The sequence below is a fragment of the Gopherus flavomarginatus genome, chromosome 9 (genome assembly GCF_025201925.1).
Source record: "Gopherus flavomarginatus isolate rGopFla2 chromosome 9, rGopFla2.mat.asm, whole genome shotgun sequence".
Lineage (NCBI taxonomy): Eukaryota > Metazoa > Chordata > Testudines > Testudinidae > Gopherus > Gopherus flavomarginatus.
Genome location: NC_066625.1, coordinates 25,956,694 through 25,976,830, shown reverse-complemented (window position 1 = coordinate 25,976,830; position 20,137 = coordinate 25,956,694). Strand labels below are relative to the sequence as shown.

At 40.7% G+C, this 20,137-nt stretch overlaps 2 protein-coding genes across 5 annotated transcripts; one reads left to right on the top strand and one right to left on the bottom strand.

The window, feature by feature from the left end:
- On the bottom strand, positions 1 to 3,673 carry TMEM186 (transmembrane protein 186). Of its 3 annotated transcripts, none has more exons than XM_050966478.1 (2): positions 3,359 to 3,673; positions 1 to 1,904 (listed from the first exon to the last, which is right to left on the bottom strand). In XM_050966478.1, exons 1-2 carry the CDS (start codon positions 3,597 to 3,599, stop codon positions 1,357 to 1,359), a joined length of 789 nt encoding a protein of 262 aa, XP_050822435.1. In that variant the 5' UTR covers positions 3,600 to 3,673; the 3' UTR covers positions 1 to 1,356. The 3 variants fall into 3 exon arrangements, with proteins under 3 accessions (XP_050822435.1, XP_050822436.1, XP_050822433.1); XM_050966479.1 differs by having other exon boundaries at positions 1 to 2,091; positions 3,359 to 3,440; XM_050966476.1 differs by lacking the exon at positions 3,359 to 3,673 and adding an exon at positions 2,716 to 2,910 and having other exon boundaries at positions 1 to 2,091.
- PMM2 (phosphomannomutase 2) lies at positions 3,581 to 19,260 on the top strand. Of its 2 annotated transcripts, XM_050966483.1 has the most exons (8): positions 3,581 to 3,679; positions 7,076 to 7,187; positions 8,671 to 8,747; positions 9,695 to 9,786; positions 10,998 to 11,097; positions 12,205 to 12,280; positions 14,737 to 14,852; positions 19,059 to 19,260. In XM_050966483.1, exons 1-8 carry the CDS (start codon positions 3,611 to 3,613, stop codon positions 19,161 to 19,163), a joined length of 747 nt encoding a protein of 248 aa, XP_050822440.1. In that variant the 5' UTR covers positions 3,581 to 3,610; the 3' UTR covers positions 19,164 to 19,260. The 2 variants fall into 2 exon arrangements, with proteins under 2 accessions (XP_050822440.1, XP_050822441.1); XM_050966484.1 differs by lacking the exons at positions 14,737 to 14,852; positions 19,059 to 19,260 and adding an exon at positions 13,395 to 14,730.
- Positions 19,261 to 20,137: the final 877 nt, after the last annotated feature.

Genomic DNA, 20,137 nt, shown 5'->3' with positions numbered 1-20,137 from the left:
TAGTAACAAACGCAGCCATTACATTTTTATTAAAATACATACTGTGCTGTAAAAATCTGCTTAATTACCTGTCATTCTATATCAGTAAGCAACACATCTGGAGTCTGTTAACACTTATATAGTACAACTTTGGGTTTTTTTAATTTGTGATATCTATAGTACACAGCAGAAAAGCAAATTTATTCTAACTGTAGTCCAGTCAGTGAAAAGATATTTTGAACTGATGTGCCATTTAGCTCCTGTATGGGCACTGTTGCTGGTGAAAGATCTGAACCAGTGATGAAATGAAGCTATGTATGCACACACGTTTTATAAAATCACAGCCCAATTCAAATATTTCCATGATTCTTTGTTCTAATGTAAATCTTTTTTAAAAATAACCATTTCCCTGCTGTTTTTACAACCCCCATATGATGATACTACACCTGAGAAAATGAAATTGACCGTTTCAGTTGGTTAAATTGAAAAAGAAAATCCCAATAGAGCACAAGCACTGAAAAATGAATGCTTAAAATTATCTGTTTCAATAACCTAAGATATTGTCTATAGACCAGGGTAAGAAAATGTTTTTTAAACTTGAACAGGGACCTGATGATGTCTGTAAATAGTACTACTGTAACATACTTCTCTTCAGAATTTTTGATCCTTTTCACTATGTACACAAGTTAAAATGCTTTACTGGGGCTCTCAAGACACTGTTCAGCTACTTTATTTGCTTTCACATAGTTGAAGCAGATATTCTCTTGCAACATATTTTTCTCCAAGCAATGCTTAGCGCCTTGTGAAAATCATCCAAGCATTGAATCCACAAGCCACAGATGAACAATGGACAAAGTTCACTCAGGATCCCATTAACACGTTTTGATCTGACAGAACTGTTTCAGAAAAAAGCGAGTGGCACACTTCCCAGCTGGTGCCAACCCAGAAGACAAGGGACTGAGCAAGCAATTCCACCGCATCTCCATACAATATCTTTGCAAATCCGTGTCCCAAGATACCGTTTTAATAACTTATTTATATTAACATGAAATATTAGCAAGACTAAGATTTCAACTGTGTAACTTACCATCAGATATGAGTATTAAACTATATTTCTTTACATAATGGTTGTGTGTGTAGGATGAGATTCCGCTTTCATCTGAAACTAGTTGTACAGGAACATCTATCTAGTGGGTTGCCACATCGCTGTATCCCTTTTATCCAAGTACAGGTGTGCATATTTGCTCAGAGGTTTTGTATTTGTGTGCTTACAAATCTATTCAGCTATGGCTGTGATGAATTCAGCATGAAGAGCAATGGAAAACATTAAACAAGCTAGACTTTTGGAAAATGTTGGTCACTGCATCTAATGAGTTACTAAAATCCTCCAAATATTTGGGCAAACTTCTGTTTATCCACAATATGGCCAAATGTTAGAGTAAAATATAAAACCTGTGTACTATTATGCTGTTTAAACTGGAGCAGTACTTCGTTCTTGGTATCTCCAGTGTCACCCAAGGTCATCACATTTTCAACTGGACAATAAATTTCTTTCTTTCTTCCCCAAAATGTCAAGTGTGCCACTTTTACCACGGTGCCAGCTTCATTTAGGTACATGAGTCCAATCATTCGTCTGAGAAAATAACTTATACCATACAGCATTGTAGCAGCAAAGCAAGCAGTGCCAGTGACATACAACACAAAACCCTGAGAAACTTGTTCCTGCAGATAGAGATGATAGACAGGTGGGAGGATGACTATGGTTAGAGCAGTCTGTAGCAACTTCATTCTTGAAAATATTCTACAATATTTAATTCCTGGAAACTTGTAGACCAGTTTGAACTGTTCTTTGTTCTCAATCATCGACTTTTCCAAGACACTGTTGGTGGGGGTTAAGCTGCCAGCACATCTGTATGGCACCAGCCCTGTCCCAGGATAAAAATAAGCACTGTCAGGTTGCCATTTCTGTGGCTTTAAGAACATATGGGTCCCAAAGCAACGGCGTAGGCACTTGTCTTCTTTTTTCCACAATCTTGTTGATAACTCCCTTGGTAGAGATCTCCCAAAGGAAGGTAGCAAGTGGAGTCTAGTCCTAATTTTGAAGATTCCAGCCTAAAAGAGAAGATTCCCATACCACACCATTAAATCCTTCAATACTGGCATTACAAGAGAATTGCAGTTATTTCAATATTTGTGTCTCAAGCAGCTTAAGGACAATTGGTGTATATAACGGTCTGGCTACACTTGCAGCTGTACAGCGCTGGGAGTTACAGCTGTCTTCATACAGCTGTGTAGGGAAAGTGCTGCAGTGTGGCCACATTTGCAGCGCTGTTGGAAGTGGCTGAACAGGCATTCTGGGATACCTCCAAATATCTCTGGAGGCCAATTACAGTGCTTTTGGTGGCCACACTGGCGGAGCAGCGCTGTATCACCAGCGCTGCAATCCTTATACCCCAGGCAGAGCAGGAGTACAGCCAGGGAGATGCAGCGCTGTGTGTGCCTTGCAAGTGTGGACGGTGAGTAAGTTGCAGCACTGTAAACTCACCACCAGCGCTGCAACTCTCCAGTGTAGCCAAGCCCTAAGTTACATTCCTAAGCTTGTTCTAAGCGAACTGGTGAAGCTCATGTTCCTGTTGAGAAACTTAGTCATATGTATATTTCACTTTGAGACCTGTTTACACAGCACAGAAGAGTCAAAATTACTTGCTATAGGGACCTAGATCTGACCAGGAGCACCTGAATGCATGGTGTACACAGGCTGAAGGGCCCTGGAGTGCCCCATCTCCTCTCTTTAGGGCAGCAAGGTGACTGGCACCAGCCCCAGCACGCTGTGAACGTCATGATGCCTGTCGGGGCTGTCCAGGCGCTAGTAGCGCCACGTCCCCGGCTTGTCCGCCGGCAAGGTGCCACATGCTTCCCTCCGTGGAAACTGTACTACCGCGCCTCCCGCCCCCTGGCTTAGGGCGGCCTGCCTCCCTCTTCCCCCTCCCCAGCCCAGCTGCTGCTGGGGCCGGACCTTGATTGGCGGAAAACTGGCGCTGGGGGCGGGGCCCGTTCCGCTGTGCGCCATGTACAGCGCCTAGCACCGAGAGCAGCAGGGCCGGCTCTAGCAATTTCGCCGCCCCAAGCAGGGCGGCACGCCGCGGGGGGCGCTCTGCCGCTCACCGGTCCCGCGGCTCCGGTGGAGCTGCCGCAGGCGTGTCTGCGAGAGGGCCACTGGAGCCGCCTGCCGCCCTCCCTGGACAGCACTGCTGCGAATCCCGCCAGGGCCGTGCCCGGCGAGCGGGCGCTGGGTCCGGGCGGCGCCTCGTGCCGGAAACCGCAAGCGAGGAGAGCACCGGGCCGCATCCCCCAACGCCAGTCCCCGGCCCCCCCTTACCATCTCGACGCGGAGAGAGACGAGGATACACAAACACACACTGCGCGTGCGCCGCCGCCGCTACCGTTACTCTACTGCGCCGGCGCCCTGTGGAACCAGGTCGCAGCTGGCGCGGGGGGAGGGTGGCGGCCGGCGGGCGCCTTTCGCTGGAGCTGTTTGGGTTCCCGGCATCCACCGCGGCGGGATCGCGCAGAGCCGGAAGCCAGTGCAGCGCCCGTCTGGGTGGACTGAGCCACCTCATTCATCTGCAGTATGGCGGCGCCGGGCAGCGGCGTCCTGTGCCTCTTCGATGTGGACGGGACCTTGACCGCCCCCAGGCAGGTGAGCCGGCGGGGGCGTCCCTGGGGCTTTGGACCTGGAGAGGGGTCTGGGGTGGGGGGTCATATATGGGAGGTTATGGGGGTGGGGTGTGGGGTTACATGGGGGCCATATGGGAGGTTATGGGATTGGGGTGGGTGAGGTTGTTGGGGTGGGGTGGGCTGTGGGGTTACATGGGGGACATATGGGAGGTTATGGGATTGGGGTGAGGAAGGTTGGTGGGGTGGGGTGGGTTGTGGGGTTACATGGGGGACATATGGGAGGTTATGGGATTGGGGTGGGGGAGGTTCGTGGGTTGGGCTGGGCTGTGGGGTTACATGGGGGACATATGGGAGGTTATGGAGTATAGGGATGAGCTGGGGGGGCACAGAGTCTGGAGTTGCAGGGCAGAAGGACCTGGGCAGGTGGTTATTAGGGGAGTCTGGCTGGACTGGGAGCCTGGGGAGGTTATAGGGTGGGTTACTGGGGTGAGGGATGTCTTTGGGCGGGGTTATCGGTGATACGGTCTCGGACCAGTCAGTTCTGACTCCCAAGATATGCAATTGACAAACCCTGAGAGTTACACTATCAAACAGAGCTTTGGAGCTGTGCTCCGGCTCCACTCCAGCTCCTCGCAAAAACCCGGAGCTCCAGCTCCGGGCTCCGGCACCAAAGCCTTATCAAAGACCTAGAAAATAGCCGTTTCCAGTCCCACCAAAGATCTGACACCTACGATTGCCCTCCTGTACTAACATTCCCTGCATCACTTTTACACCAGTAGGGGGACCCTGTATTACTGGCATCTTCATTTCATGCTGTGTTTGTCATATTGATGGAAGTTGATAACGTTGCATTTTAATATTATGGCTTGTCAACACCATGTGACCGTGACTTATGATTAGAGCCGTGCAAATAACTGATTTCCCTGCTCCCTCAACTCAACTGGCTATGCTGAAAAATTGGAGGAGAAAATAGTTTCAAGTTGACATGAGATGAACATTTTTTGAACTTTTCAGTTAACCAAAATGTTAAAAAAAAAATTAGTTTGGGTCAGACTAAATATTTCATTCTGTTTTATTTAAAAAAGCTCTAAAACTGAAGTAAACTTCAGAACAAAACTCGTTTCAAGTACAAAAAAAATCAAAACTGTTTTAAAAAGTTTTTTGGTATGAAACTGTTCTGCAAATTTGTCATGGCTTTGCATTAATTTTTGGTTGACCCAAATCTGTATTCTTCAGCAAAAATAGGTTTTAGCTTAAAATATTCACACAAGCTGCACTTGTGATAGATTTAAAATTTGTATTAAAGCTAATGTTAAAAAAATTATATAATAGGTTGGGAAAAGAGTAGTTGTACATCTGGGTGTAGTGCGTAAATTAGCCACATACACGAAGTTATTTTTCAAAAGGCATATGGTACATAGAGTACTTAATCCACAATCCCAAATTTAGGTGAATAGATTGAACAATACAGTTTAGATATTAGAATTCAAATACTCGGGTACATCACTCATGAAAAGTTGTACAGGGATTTATTTGGTTGTGGAAAGCAAAATATACCAATGAGTGGGGATTGTCCCCCAGTAATTGAGAATTAGGTTGGTTGTCCATTTAGAAAATACATACTACACTACAAAAATCATTTGTTGCTGTGATATCCTGAGTGCCAGTTCTGTCCCATGTGCAAACTCTGGAAAAAGCCACCCGGAAACTTAGGGCTTTGTGACAAGTACTCTGTGTTGCTATTTTTAATGATGAGCCCTGTCCATTCTGATTGCAGTCATTTTTTGGTAATAGTTTAGGTGACTTTTGAGACTGGATTAAAACAAATGCCACATGATATTATAGTGCATACTTCTAAATGGGAGACTGTTTGACTAGTTCACGTGAGGCCTTTGATAAACTGGAACAGTAGTCCTGAAAGGATAGGAACCAGTACACTGAGGGTCGGAGTGACAGAAGAGGTGTTATATAAAGCAATCTTAAAGTATCCATTGCCACATGGGATGAGTTCAGTGTGTGGGCAAGGAAGAAAATATAATTTCTGGATTATAACTTTTTTTATAATGTCCTTATTATTGGGATTCTGCTTTAAGAAGCATGTTGTGTTGTCAGCTCCAATGTTTAATTGTCACAGGAGCTTCTTTCCTTAATTATTCCAAAACCCCTCTGCTAGCACTAATTATATTCCACTGGGGAATGGATTTTGTTGAACAGAAATTAATAGATCTCACTTTGAGATTCAGACAAATAAATAAAAGTGCAGTTCACGTTTTTTCCCCAGATGGCTGGAATATTTATTTTCTATTCATTTAAAAGTAACAAGCTGCATGCGAGGTTTAGGAAATGAATAATTATATAGTCATATGCACTGAGTTTATATCAAACTGAGATTTTTTTGTAACCAGCTTCAAAATAAAAATCATATTACTTTTGAATATTTTGTATATTCAGTGTAATTATAATCGAAAACACAGATGACATTTTCAACTGTTTTTCGGTTTATTTACTTTGTACCTTTGACAGTATTTCGCATATAGCCAGTTTTGTTGTTTCCTTTGTTTTGCATGAGCGTTTCACACAGTAACAGAAGAGACATCTTAAAAAAAAAAAGTTATTCTAAAGCAACACAGATTTGGCAAGGATGCTTGTGGGCAGTTGTCTGGCCTGAAACTAATTTAACTTTTTTTTTTAATTCATTAGCTTTAAGATGGTGGGGTACCTTAATATTATTTACAGTCTTTTATTCTGTTTTTAGGAATAACTTTGTCGCAATAAATAATAGCTGGCTGGCTGGAATGAGAGTGAGCTAACTGAAGCTCAGTGAATTACAAATGGAGATAATGCCAGTAATTGGGAAGAAATGCCTACTGTTCCATCTTGAGAGAGTTGAGGGTGTATAGTATGTTGTTGGCTTGCAGTTTAGGGGAGGGAGCTCCTGGATTCTCAATTTTTCTTGGTTTCAGGAAGCAGCATTGCCCATAAGCGCCATTTTTTAACCTGTGAGTTCTGTGTGATGATTGTAAGACATTTATTCTGATATGGACGTTGTGCCACGCTTACTGATGCCTCTGACTTTCAAACTGGGCCAAGAGGGGGATTAGTTCAGTCTATGTGGAGGCTGCCCTAGAAGACACCTCAGAAGCCAATGCAGTTTTTTGACTTTTTAGCAATAGGGAACACGCCACATTAGTGAGCCAAATGCTATAGTGACTTCCTTGTTATTTAAGGCATTTTTACCTTAAGAGAAGATGTTCTCATAGGCATTTTTAAAAAGCGTTCATATTGTTTGTTAAAGCCCCACACAGTTTAGTTCCCAGTGACCGTTCTCCCACTGAACTGTTGTATTTACAGTCAACTGATAACTCATGCTAAAAGTACCTAGACTACCTAAAAATTGTAAACTCTTCTTTTAATCTAGAAAATTACAGCAGAAATGGCAGATTTTCTGCAGAAGCTGCGGAAGAAGGTGAGAGTTGGAGTTGTAGGTGGTTCAGACTTTGACAAAGTTCAAGAGCAGTTGGGAGATGATGGTAAGAAAAGAGGATGATGCAATCCAAGTTGAAATGAATGGTTTATGAAAAAGTCCTGATGCGTAAATACAAACCCTTTCTCCTGGAACAGTTGCATATTAAATGCAAGCTTCCTTATTCCTTGTTCTGAGTATCAGTTTCTCTGTGTTTATTATCACACCAGTTTCATGAAATGTTAGTTATTTACTGTCCCACTCAGAACCTGCCGAGGTTAGCATATGATGATTGCTGGATTTTATACCTTATGTGGACAGCTACCAGCTAGATTAAAAGTCCTATCTAGTACCTATGCTTTTGGATAGAATTATTTTATATCTTAAAGATCTTGAAATTTCTTCTTCAGGGCTTGCTACTCAGAATGAATTACTGAGTCCACACTAGCATTGTAGTAACATATATATTTTAACATCTTTATAAATTGGAGTTGTGTATATCTCATTACATAGGTTGTTGAATTATCTAATGTGTTCATCCATGCAGGAGCTGATTTTATTAGATGGTGGCTCTGAAAAGAAAATCTGGTTCTTTTCCTTTTTAATTCTATATAATGTGGAAGATCACTGTTAATAGCCTTCCATAATTCACAAGTATGCAAGCCTATTACATGCCATGAACATTTTATCTAATCGTTGTTTCCCGTGGCCTGGAAGGGGCCTCCAGGAAGTCATCCTGTCCTACACTAGCAAGATCCTGATACCCTGAAATAATCGCCAGCAGTATTACAACTACTGCAAATGTTCAGATAAGGATGTGATTTCACAGCAGTTGTGGAACAGAATATTCTGTTTCAAGGAAAGATCTGATAGTGTTTTCAACCTATTCCTGCCAAATTCATTTGAATCCAAATGCTGAATTTCAGCAGCGGTATCACACAGCTTGTAGTGAAATAAATAGTACTGTACATTTTCCTATTGAAACATAGTGGTCCAGAACAAGCTGCTTGGATTTATCATTTTGTAACCATATGTTTTCATCTTCTAATACTACTTACATATTTCAGAGGAGACTCAATACTCCTATAATTCAATTTAAACACACACACACGCACATATCTTAAGGCAGAGTTGCATTAAAAAAAATCACACTCAAATAGGTAAACTTTCCTTCGTCCTTTTATCAATTTAAATCCAGATAGTTGTTCCAAGGTTTTGCAATACTTACTGGATCCAGGACCATTTACAGTAATAAAGCGCAAAGAAATGTGCTAAGGATGGAGTCAGATCCTTAACGCTAAATGCATGTAACTTAACTACAAGCTGTTCAGATGATATTAGACTTCTGGTGACTTCAGAAGGAGGAACAAATACAGAGGAGTGCAGAATTAGGTCCTTGGAGTTTCTCACTGGACGTTACAAGTGTGTAGCTTTTGGGCTTAATATTCTAAAAACTACTGTATTTTGACCTGAAAAGCTTTGCATACTATAAAGTATGAGGAATGACAAATTAAAGTATAAGCTGCAGCATTTTTTTGTTTGTATCTTAGTGGTTGAAAAATTTGACTACGTCTTTCCAGAAAATGGTCTTGTAGCATACAAAGATGGGAAATTTTTGTGCAAGCAGGTATGTATGCAGTATTAGTGATCATTTTTTAATAAAGTCTGAAATTATTTTATATGTTGTCTTTTATTTGTATAATTGACTGTTTATTTTGCTCGTTGTAGACTAACACAAGGTATGGGGCCAGATCCTTGCCTCAGACCTCCTGTTTTGTGCAGCTCAAAACCTGCTAGATTTGGTTAGATGAGAATTTTTTCAGCATGGGAAATTCTTGAGTGACATCTCTCCTAGCCTCTGGCATAGGGATCATAGCTGGAACCCTCTAGTGAGCCCCAGCTCAGAGAATTTCCATGACAATTGGGCCTCCTTTAGAGCAAACTTGAGGCTACTCTAAATTATATCTGATCCCTGACAGGCCTCAGATTTGGGAAGCTGGAAAGGTGGCTTCATCTTCTTTCCCTCACCACCCTCCAAATGAGTGGAGTGTACCCTGGCTGCTGCTTAGGATGTAGCTCATAGAGTGAACTCTTGATTGATTAGTGTATTTTATAAGTTGCAAGAAATACTGTAAGTGAATGAGAAAATACTGTTGATTAAATCTAATATTGTGATAATCTTAAATGTCTCAATCTAGCTATTGGAGAATGGAAAATAAAATAGTTTAGGACCCAGATTGATATCTGAGGCAGTTGCATCCCACACTGTACTCACCACTGTCTGTCCCTTTCCATTCAATCCTGCGTTTTCTAACCCACAGTTTGAAGTAGGGGCTTGGAGGAGCATGTTATAAGGAGAGGTGATCAGTTGCCCAGCACAGCAGTATGTAATTAAGGTAGAGAATAGAGCCTACCATACCAGTGCTGCACTCATACTAACGGAGAATCACTTATCTAAGGCATGTTTTTCTGGGATCTGCTATTCATTAATATCCAAAATCTGTGTTATCAATTAGCTACTTTCAGAACCTTAAATTCTGGACCTGTAGCTGATAGGTCTTTTTGTATGTTTAGAGCATTCAAAGTCACCTGGGTGAGGACCTGCTTCAAGATCTAATCAACTATTGTCTGAGTTACATTGCAAAGATTAAACTGCCAAAGAAAAGGTAGGTATATGCGCATGCACATCGCTGGGGAGAGGATATTTCCACTTTTGGGATGTTGAGCATCAGTAGGGAAGACAATGTCCAGTCCACTTAGAGCTGGATGGTTGTGTTTGAGGGCACACTGTATAATTGAGATAGATATATATTATTGTTCCAGCAATCCCATCCATAGGAAGACAAGTTCTGCTATTGGAGCAGGTGAAGAAGGATCAAAAGAAAAGATTGTCCAAAGTTGCTTGCCAGGGAACAGGGAATTACTTATTCCCTATAGAACAAATTGTTCTATAAAAATCTAGACAGACAGAACATTGGGTGCTGTTTGGGATACCTCTTATTTTCATTTCCCGGGGGGTGGAATTAAAGTCGATGTAAAAGGAATTTTCTTGATGCAGTTGGAATTCAAAGGCATTATTTCTTCCATAAATTATACATTTGCAAGTTTTCTTCTAAAATTTGAGACCAGTTGCCCTGCACCGTACTTGGGAATGCAGCTGCTGGAGATACTGAGCTAGACCCTTTGCTCCATACAGTTAGGACAGGGAGTGTGAAAGACAGGTTTGTTACCCTTGCAGCGCCCCAATATTGGGGCTGGCTAAGAACTGTCCTAAGGTTGCTTTCAGTTCTGTCCAGCCACAGCCTCAGAAGAGCTGATCCAGCAGCCAAGGAGCGATTGCTAGAGTGAAGGGGTGCAACCGCCATGCATTCTTTTTCACTGGGAGTGTCTTCTGTACCAGAGATCAGCATGGGTAGTGTAGAGATGACTAAAGGGGCTTTGCACCAAGGAAAAATTCCTCCACGCCAGGGGAATCGAATCCTGCTGGGTTTCTGGCTGCTTACACAAAGGAAGAGGAATGGGGCTGAGCATCTGACCCACAAGGTCTTGAGCACTTATAACTGTTTTTATCAACAATGCAGGATATGTAGTAATCATGTTTATGCTGACGTCCTAAGCAAATTTCTACTTGGGTAATTACTTCTGCAATTTGAAATGCAAATTTACGTGTTTTCCTCAGCTCTCACTAATGTAATGGGCAAACACAATTCCTTTAAACTAATATTTTCATCACATAATGCCAATTTTGGAGATCTCAGTAATAGAGCAAAAGTTCTTGAGATTAAACTTCAACAATCTGATCATAACTGTTTTTGTCTTTCAGATATATGTGGACTTGTGTCCCTTTTCAGCAGTGACAGTTGACTCTTTTTTTCAGGGGTACTTTTATTGAGTTCCGAAATGGGATGCTGAATGTCTCCCCTGTTGGGAGAAGCTGCAGCCAGGAAGAGCGAATTGAGTTCTATGAACTTGATAAAGTGAGTCAATTTTTAAAATGCTTCACGTCTCTTATTCCTCACTGTTCTAAAGGACACTGTCGTGGTCAAATTATGTTTTCAATAACTCCTCTTCTTGTGTTTAACACCTTTCTCCCTGCTGTTGATTGAGTTTCATTGTTCAAACTGCAGGAAATGTAAAAAACAGATTAGCTGATTTCACTTTGTCTTTCTGGTGCTCTAGCACAATGCTGTTGAGAGGTGTTTCCAACACTATAAATCTCCCTTCCTTCTCACCCTGCATCAGGTCCTTCCAAAAAACCCTCATCTGTCCGTGTATCTTGGGTTTTTTGTAGTACCAATCACTATAGTAGCTTTTATGTTTTGAAAATTAATGAAAGTAAAAAAAAATTATTACCTTCTCAAATACTTTTTAAACAAAACCTAAACTTGAGGTTAAACTACGCAGCATTAACCTTCTTTAAAATGCAATTATGTTTACCAGGGCAGAGATAGTTTTGTGCCTAAACACACAAGACTGGGAATTGAGAAATCTGGGCTCTGTTTCCTATATTGTCTCAGACGTTTGTGACCATGGGCATGTCACCAAGACCCAAGATTTCAAACAATGTCTCTAATTTAGGCATCCAGTAACTGAGGTACTCTGACTTTTAGACAACTAGGGTTTGATTTTCAGTGTGTCTCAGGCCCCAAAGTGTAAGGCACCCTAAATTAGAGACCACTTTTGAAAATTTGTTCTTAACCGCACAATGCCTCAGTTTCCCCATCTGTGAAACTGAGCTTTTCAGCAAGGGTATAATACATAATTAATTAATTTGTAGTTCATTAGTATGTAGAATACGTTGAGATCCTCAGATGGAAGTGAAAAATAACATGGTATAGGTCAAATTTCTGTTTGCATTTACTGTATACTTGTGTAATGTCATAGTAGCCCTATGGAGATACTCCAGACTACACAGGTGTATGCTGAGCAGAATTTAGCACTATAATACTAGTACTGCACCACTGCGTTTGTGGACTTGAGTGGCTGGCTGAACCACAGTTCCCTGCTTAATATTGCCTTTTCTGATACTGATTGCTAAATAGAAATCACTTAACTGATGCATCTTTTGTTTTTGTTTTTAACAGAGGGAACATATAAGAGAGAAATTTGTAGCTGATTTACAAAGAGAATTTGCAGGAAAAGGCCTCACATTTTCTATAGGTATCACATTTTTAAAAAAAAAGAATTTCATTTAAAAAAAAATCATATCCTCTTGCTGGCTCCCGCTGTATGATTCAGTTGTCAGGGTGGGGGTGGCTGCTGCCATTTTGTACATGAAGTCTTTTTCATTAGGTACGTTGTGGTAGAAGACACCACAACAAAAGGAAAACTGCATCTCTTTTCATTAGTTTATCATCTTCTGATGTCTCTCATACAGTTGATTTTGCTTGATTAGTCAGAAATGTGTAATACATTTTTACAAATGAGAGATGTTTCTTCTGTCCACCACGTACATTACAAATCCGTACTGCATTAACACTGCCTCCATTACTAGCCCTTGACTTTTAATTTCAGTGGTTGTATTGTGTGTGTGGGGAGAGCGGGGGCGGAGGGGTTGAGACAAAGGAAATTCAACAGGAGACACAAGATGCACAGTGATTCTGTACAGTAGGAATGTGTCTTTCTAGACTTCTCTTTCCTAATTTTTCCTACTAAAAATCTCTGGGCAAATTCTCCCCTTTCTCTTTCATTTACAGTAGAAAGAACAAATGGTTGTCTGTCTCTACCTCTGGCAGTGTTAAACATTTGGGGCAAAATGAGTTTCAAACAGGGCTTGCCATGAACAATCCTCTATGCTGACATCCACTTAAACTGGGCAAAATGGTTTTAAAATATCAAGAAATCCTCCTGTTTGAGACTTTGGGTCAAATTTCAGCCCAGTGTTAAGCTTGACATTATTAAAAATCCCTTGGAAACATATAGGTTTACAATAAAATTAGCAACTCAGAGTTCACCAGAATAGAGTGAAAAGCTTTGATTTATAAGACCACTATCTTAGGGCTAGTCTACACTGGCAATGCAAAAATGCTGCGGCGGCAGCACTTTAACATGGCTTGTGTAGTCGCAGCAGAACGCTGGGAGAGAGGTCTCCCAGAACTCTAAAAAGCCTTTTAAAAGATTGACTTCCTCCTTTTTGCTTGTTTCAAAACTCTTATGAAATCTGACAGTGTAAACAGAGTCATACTCAAAGAATCGGGAACTCACCCACAATGTTCTATATTCCTTTGGAACATAGAGAAAAGGAGTAAGAGCAGGTCTTGTGCACTCCACACAGGCTATTCAAATGGATTTGTTTCTCAGTGATTAGAATTCTTACCTGAAAATCTTTCTTGTGTTTGAAAGCATCTTTCCAGAAGATGGTATGCACTGAGTCATATAGGTTCCTTCCAATGCTGAGGGATTATCTCAGTGGATGAGTTTAATTGTATATCTATAAGTTCTCAAGCATAAACATTTCTACTCAGCATTATACAGTCCCTGATATATGGTGTCCCTGAAAATGGTCATTGTTTTTGTAGAGGTGATGGGGATTCTGGCATTGGCTCCATTCAGAATGAATTGGTTCAAACCATAAAGTGATAACCTGACAGTCCTCATTAATACAAAAAAACTTAATTTACACTCATTTTCTGCTGAATTGGTTGCAAAGTTGGTGTCAGGGAGAGTAGCTGACACACCCCTAGCACACATTCAGACACACTTGTAGAGCTTGATTCCCACTGGGGACTGGTCTACACTTGAAAATTAGGTCGATTTAACTGCATCGGTCATGGTGTGAAAAATCAACACCTCTGAGCGATGTAGTTAAGCCTGCCCACATCCCTGTGTAGACAGCATTACACAGAATTCTTCCATCAGCTTAGCTACTACCTCTTGGAAAGGTGGATTACCTATGCTGATGGGAGAATCCCTTCTGTTGGCATAGATAATGTCTACACAGAAATGCTGCAGCAAGCCTGTAAGCAAGCCTGAGAAGCTTCTACGGGCTGGGAAAAAAGGGGACCAATGGAGTAAAGGCTTCACTTACCTTTTCTTTAATATCTGAATCTGCCAAGCCTGAAACCCTTTCTGCTGTGTAGAACAAGGGTGTGGCATGATCTGCTTTCACTCAGAAGCGGGCACTTGAACTTCAAACATTTATTTTTAAATTTTTTGAGAGATGTCTGAATTGAAGTTTGGTCCTAGTAGATGCATGATACCGTGGACAGGAAGAAATCTAAACCTTTAAAAATCAGTTTAATGTGGGACCACACACACTAACATCCCTTAGTCAAAATCCTATGGTCTTGCATCCTGTGGGTCCAGGCCAGGGTTGGGTTGGGTTGGGTGTGCTAAAGATGTTTGGATTTCTTTTAAATGTAAACATCTGAATATCCTGAGTAGAACATTTGGGTTGGTAACAATTGTAATATCCCTGTAATGTGTTTTACACTAAAGTCTTGATGTGCTCTCTCATCCTTAACTCCATTTCATTGTAGTTTTTGTCTCGGACTTGTTCAGTTTCCTCTATCGGAATCTGCTTCAGTGGAGTTCAGCCTCCGTCATTCTCCCTCCATAAAAGCAGAGTTCCTTCCCCCTGCCCCTTAACACTTGCCTCTTTTCTACCTTTTACTTAGGGGGGCAGATAAGCTTTGATGTATTTCCAAACGGCTGGGATAAGACATACTGCTTAGGAATTGCCTGCAACGATGGATACAAGACTATCTATTTCTTTGGAGATAAGACCATGCCAGTGAGTACTGCACTGTTTCTGCATATACGTTTAGAATCCCTTTCCCAAACTGAAAGCTCCAGAAACAGGACTTTTTAATCAGTTACATTAGAGACTGAATCCATGCTATGGCTTTAATCTTTCGTCAAACATATTTACCTCCCTTAACATGCCTTATGTAATATTAGGCAGTCACAGCAAGCAAGTTGCCTCCAGAGTGTGAGCAGTTTTCCCTCTCCTGAAAGGAATACAAAGCATCTACCAGAGATGATGATAGAAGAATTTTACTACTGTCATCCTATATTCAAACATCTAGGCCTGATTCTGATTTCACATGTCTGTAAACTGGGAGTAGCTTGATTGAACCTCCTCATTCCTCACTGAGGTGATCCAAATTATACTATTGCCCCTTTTCGACCAGAGCAGCTAGTCTTCAGGGCCCATGGGATGTTCCTGTTGTAAGTAGAAATTGATAGTCTGGTATCTTTTTTGATGCCATCTTGTTTATTTACAAGGAATGTATCAATTCCTGACTTTCTGAGTGCAGAAGAACAAGAGGAGCAGTTGCTTAGTTTATAGCCCCCAAGCATTTTTTTGTGAAAACCAGACCCAAAAGCTCGTTGTGCGCCTTATTCCAGCGTCAGACTGTGCTTAGTCTGCTGCTTGGCTTTCTTGCCCCTTCTCTGTTCTCATTTGGTGTGATCTCTCCCTCCCCCAATACCCCCAGTGCTCTGCTAAAATGTCTTGGGCAGGTTCTCTCACACTTTTATTCTTGGGTGGGGGATTATGCTTACAGTTATGGTAACTGAAGGGTGAGTTCACAGCTATCAATGGGATTTTAACACAACCCCATAATAAAGTTTAATCCAGCTTGTAACAATACTGAGTAGAGGGGCATCTTAGTAAAAGAGGTAAATGTTAATGATCAACACCAGTACTCTGTATTCAGAGCTATGACACACTGTGGTGAAATCTATAGGTGAGAACTTGGTGACCTATTCTGAAGCCTTCTCCAGACTAAATGATTTACTTCCATTGTGTTTTTGACATGGGTTTGTAATTGACAACATGTACAAGGCATAACCAGATACACCAACCATTTATCTTGACGGTTGTATACTTAAGAAAAGAGATTTTCCAGTATAGTTATTCAGCAAGAACATATTTTAATGAAAGTGTCTGACCTAAAAACACTCTTATTAACATTTCAGTTTAGATTAAAATATATATTAAATCTTCCATTTGAAAACATATTTTCCTCTGGTCTAAGTAGTGACATTTAGTGATATGAACACAGCTCCAGCATTTACTATTCAAGTATTTTCATAACATTCGTGTATTTTCAGAATGCCCTTTCAAAATATTTCTTGAAAATATTCCTAATCAGATTTTATGATACATTTTCTTTAAAATTATTGCAGTTTATAATCAGTTCAGAAGTGAAATGTTTCTAAGGTGCTTGCATCTGCCTGCTTCTTGGGCTATAATATGAAATATCACCTAACCTCGAAATCATAATATGGAAAGATTTCAATTTACTTCTGGGATTTTGCAAATTATTCTGCCATGGCTACACAGAAATTGTCTTAAATACTTTTTGTTTTGAGGATGAAAATGCAGGGTTTAGAAACTACTAAATCAGATTAATAAATTTCAGTCCAGAAAATTTAAAAGGAAAACTCTTGTATCTGGTGTTTTCATTACTATGTGTTCTGCTAGCAAAGAGAGCTTTTAAAACTGTTCTTTTCTTGGGGCAAATCAATGATGTTTGCCCCAAATTAGACTCTATTTTAAAATATACTGATGAATATTCTCTCAAGTTTTGTGTTGTTTTCTTTTAATCTACTACTGTGAGCTTCCTCTGTAGCAATTCTTAACTCACCAAAGTTGTTTCTGCGCACATGAGCAAAAGGATTAGAAAGTTTAGTAAATTATCCAGTTAGAATCGGTTGATTTCAGTAAGTTTCAGATCAGACCCTTTGCTGGAGAGAACGGTGGCGAAGGAACAGAATTCCATTTTGAAGTTCACAAGAGTCAGCTGAAGACTTTATTATATCTAGGTGTAAGGGTCCATAAAAACTGTTTCACTGTATTATCTGAGACAGTTAACTTCTACCCAAGCAGAGCAAAGGAGAGAAGGCTTTGTCCCCAAGCTGGAAATGAGAATGACGACTTTCTCTCTAGTATTACTATGAGAGAGGGGTTACTTACTGCAAATTGATGCTGTTCAAGAGTGTTGCCTCTGCATACTCCCATTTGTGGGATTGGCACCTCCTCACATTGCTGAACTTTTTTACCTCCATTTAATACCCTGCATTTTCTTCCTCAAAAATGTTTAACCCAATTTCTGTTTAGCCATTTGACAGAATAAAATCTCTCCCCCCTACCTTTATAAAAGTTGTACTAGACATGAGCTCTAACCCATTCAGTGTAAAATAATAAAAATTCTCTAGCTCAAAGGGCCTCTGGCATGTTACACACTGAAAGCGAGTTCTTCTGCCTGGGCTCCTGCTTTACACCCTTATTAATAAGGAATGTGGGGGGGGGGCCACACTCGGAGGCTTGCTGTGTGAAAGAGGTCACCAGGACAAAAAGTTTGAGAACCTCTGGATTAGACTTATTCAGCAGCACTGTTGGGTCAGAACAGCTTGTGCTATGCAGACTCAAAACCACAAGAACTTTGTGCGTGAAACAAACTCTCTTCCAGTGTAGTGTTACTAAACTGTACAGGTGTGCTGCTGGAGTGATTTTAAATCAGAGTGCACAGAACAAGCTAGCTGCAGTTACCTAGCTTGTCTACAGTGCACACCAGTGGCCCCTGCTAACATGCATTAAAAACTCCCTAGTGCTCACCAGCAGGGTCCACATAGACAGTTAGTTCACACCATGAAAACAAGGACTTGCATTGGCTTCTGAAAAATCATATGTTGGAAATACTAATGTAACCTCTGCCTCTGTTTCCAACTCAGCTTTTACAGATCAAATTGAAGGGATATCCACATGGTTAGATTTTTAAAAACCACTTGATACTAAACTCCATTGTGGTCACACACGGCAATATGAAGGAGTAAGGTCCCAGTCCCCTTACACAGCTGTGTTGTGTAGCTGGCAGAGTGCGTGATACAGCTCCCTCCCAACATCAAATTGTGGGGGAAGACCTTGCCCCTGCCCATCAGCCTTTTCACATCCCTTCTATCAGAAGGTATTAAGCATCTTTCTAGGGCTGAAGAGGGTGGGTTTTTTTATAAATCGAGATGTTGAAATAGAGGCTTTAAAGATTAGCATTTATCTATTTGTAGCTGTGAGATCTGTACAATCACAATAGTAAGACAGACTGATTTTTTTTTAAAAGCACCTTTTATTAAAACAAAACATCTAAAATAGTTTCTCTGTAAAATGTGATAGGGAAAGTACAAGCTGTGGGATGGGATAAAAGTTTATTAGCGCGAGTTGGAAATAACATGCATAACTCAGTAGTGATTTGTCACACTTATCAACTGTACAGTAGACATTTTACAGACAAGCTTCCTATTTGCGGTATAAGTAAGTTACTTGTGAGTGTCCAGTTGGGCTAGTAAAATCTGAAGGACTAATCTCCCTTGTGTAGACACAGCATATGTTTACCATTTTTATGGCAGCATATACATGGGGATTTTGCGAGCCTGTTGGCACACATCTGACTAACAAAACTTTGTAGTGTTAGACCTGGCCAAAAGGTTTGTACTATTTAGCTCAGGCTTTTTAAAAGTGACTTTAGTATATCTTTAATTATTCCCATCTTTGAAGGACACTGAATTGGTTAAATGATACACTGGAGAGATTTTTCTAAGAAAATAATCTGAGCGTATTGACCAGTAAAGTGACAGACTGACTTTAGTACACCATCTAATCACTTGTATATAAATCAGCTTTTAGCATACTGGTCCAGTTGTTTAGTATTTTTCTATTTTATACATGGTTTGGTGATTACCTCAAGTTACAAATGTGTTAAGTTACTATCACAGTAAACAACAATTCAAATGCTGGTTAAGCCTAACCTGTGTGTGGTTTGTGCTGCACAAGCTGGCTCTCCAGCAACCTTTTTAGTGGACTGTTGCTCCCTTTGCGTTTGAAAACCATTGACATCCACCCTTTTCACAACACACACAATGTCCTTAATGTATGTAAGCAGGCATGCATGTATACTAGGAAGAAGGCAGCTGACTGACTTGTCTCTCTTGTCCACAGGGTGGAAATGATTATGAAATCTACACAGACTCTCGAACAGTAGGCCACAGCGTCACATCACCAGAGGACACAAGAAGAATCTGTGAAGAGCTCTTTTTTAAATAAATGACTGTTTTCCTTTAGATTTGACAGCAGCCAAACACGCTGTTAGCTAAAGTCACGAACAAATACCAATCCCTTCAAACATGAAATTTCACTTCTTTCCAGTGGTGTTTTTTCTTAATGGTTCACAGACAGCAAATGTCCTGTTAATCATACAGCACTAGCGAAATTCAATGTTGATTTGTCAAGTATAGCAAACTTTGTTTAGGAACAACTCTTTTGTATTCCCATAGACACAAGTTTAACTCATGCATCTGACGAAGTGGGTGTTCACCCACGAAAGCTCATGGTCCAAAACGTCTGTTAGTCTATAAGGTGCCACAGGATTCTTTGCTGCTTAATTCATTTATGTACTGATGTCTTTTTAAAAATGAGTTATCTAACTAGGATATGTAGATTCAGCTGTTTTTTCTCTGAAGTGGTACACTGAGGAACATAATTGAAAACTCCTACAACTAGACATTTTTGGCTCAAATTAACACTACCTGATTTAATTCCTCAGAGGTTAAAATTAAAAATTCACTGGCATATTTGATTCCTAGCAATGTTAGTTTTGGATTTAGATGTAGTGGATTCTGTGATAAGGGAGGAATGACACCATTAAGCTAATGTGCTTTAAAAACAGGTGTAGTAAAAAAGAGGGAGCGAGACTTGTGACCTTCAAATAAAGTAATCTTTCTGCATCCAAAGAGGTTTTCTTACCTAAGGAAATGGGACCTGTGGGAAAAAGCTGGCAATTAAGAAATGCCCAATTCTTAACACTGGAAATACTGAAAACAGACTTAAGCTATAGTAAATTCTGTTTTCTGATGAAAGATCCTTAAAAATGACCTGCAAAAGGGTGCTGGAGGGACTAATGTATGCCCTTCTCTCTCTCTTTTTTTCCTGCTCTCTATACTTTATAAAGAACACTGCGGTTTTTGTTTGGGGTGGAGGTTTTTTTCTCAAGTCGTCTTGTTTTACCTGAAAGCCTGGAG

Bases quoted from the DNA above. Each gene is read 5' to 3' on its own strand.
- TMEM186 (XM_050966476.1), bottom strand. From the start codon at position 2,820: ATGACGTTCACAGCGTGCTGGGGCTGGTGCCAGTCACCTTGCTGCCCT. The intron at 2,092-2,715 runs GTGCTCCTGGTC...CTTCTCTTTTAG, and splicing joins TGTGTACACCATGCATTCAG to GCTGGAATCTTCAAAATTAG.
- PMM2 (XM_050966483.1), top strand. From the start codon at position 3,611: ATGGCGGCGCCGGGCAGCGGCGTCCTGTGCCTCTTCGATGTGGACGGG. The intron at 8,748-9,694 runs GTATGTATGCAG...TTGTATGTTTAG, and splicing joins GGAAATTTTTGTGCAAGCAG to AGCATTCAAAGTCACCTGGG. The intron at 14,853-19,058 runs GTGAGTACTGCA...TCTTGTCCACAG, and splicing joins TTGGAGATAAGACCATGCCA to GGTGGAAATGATTATGAAAT.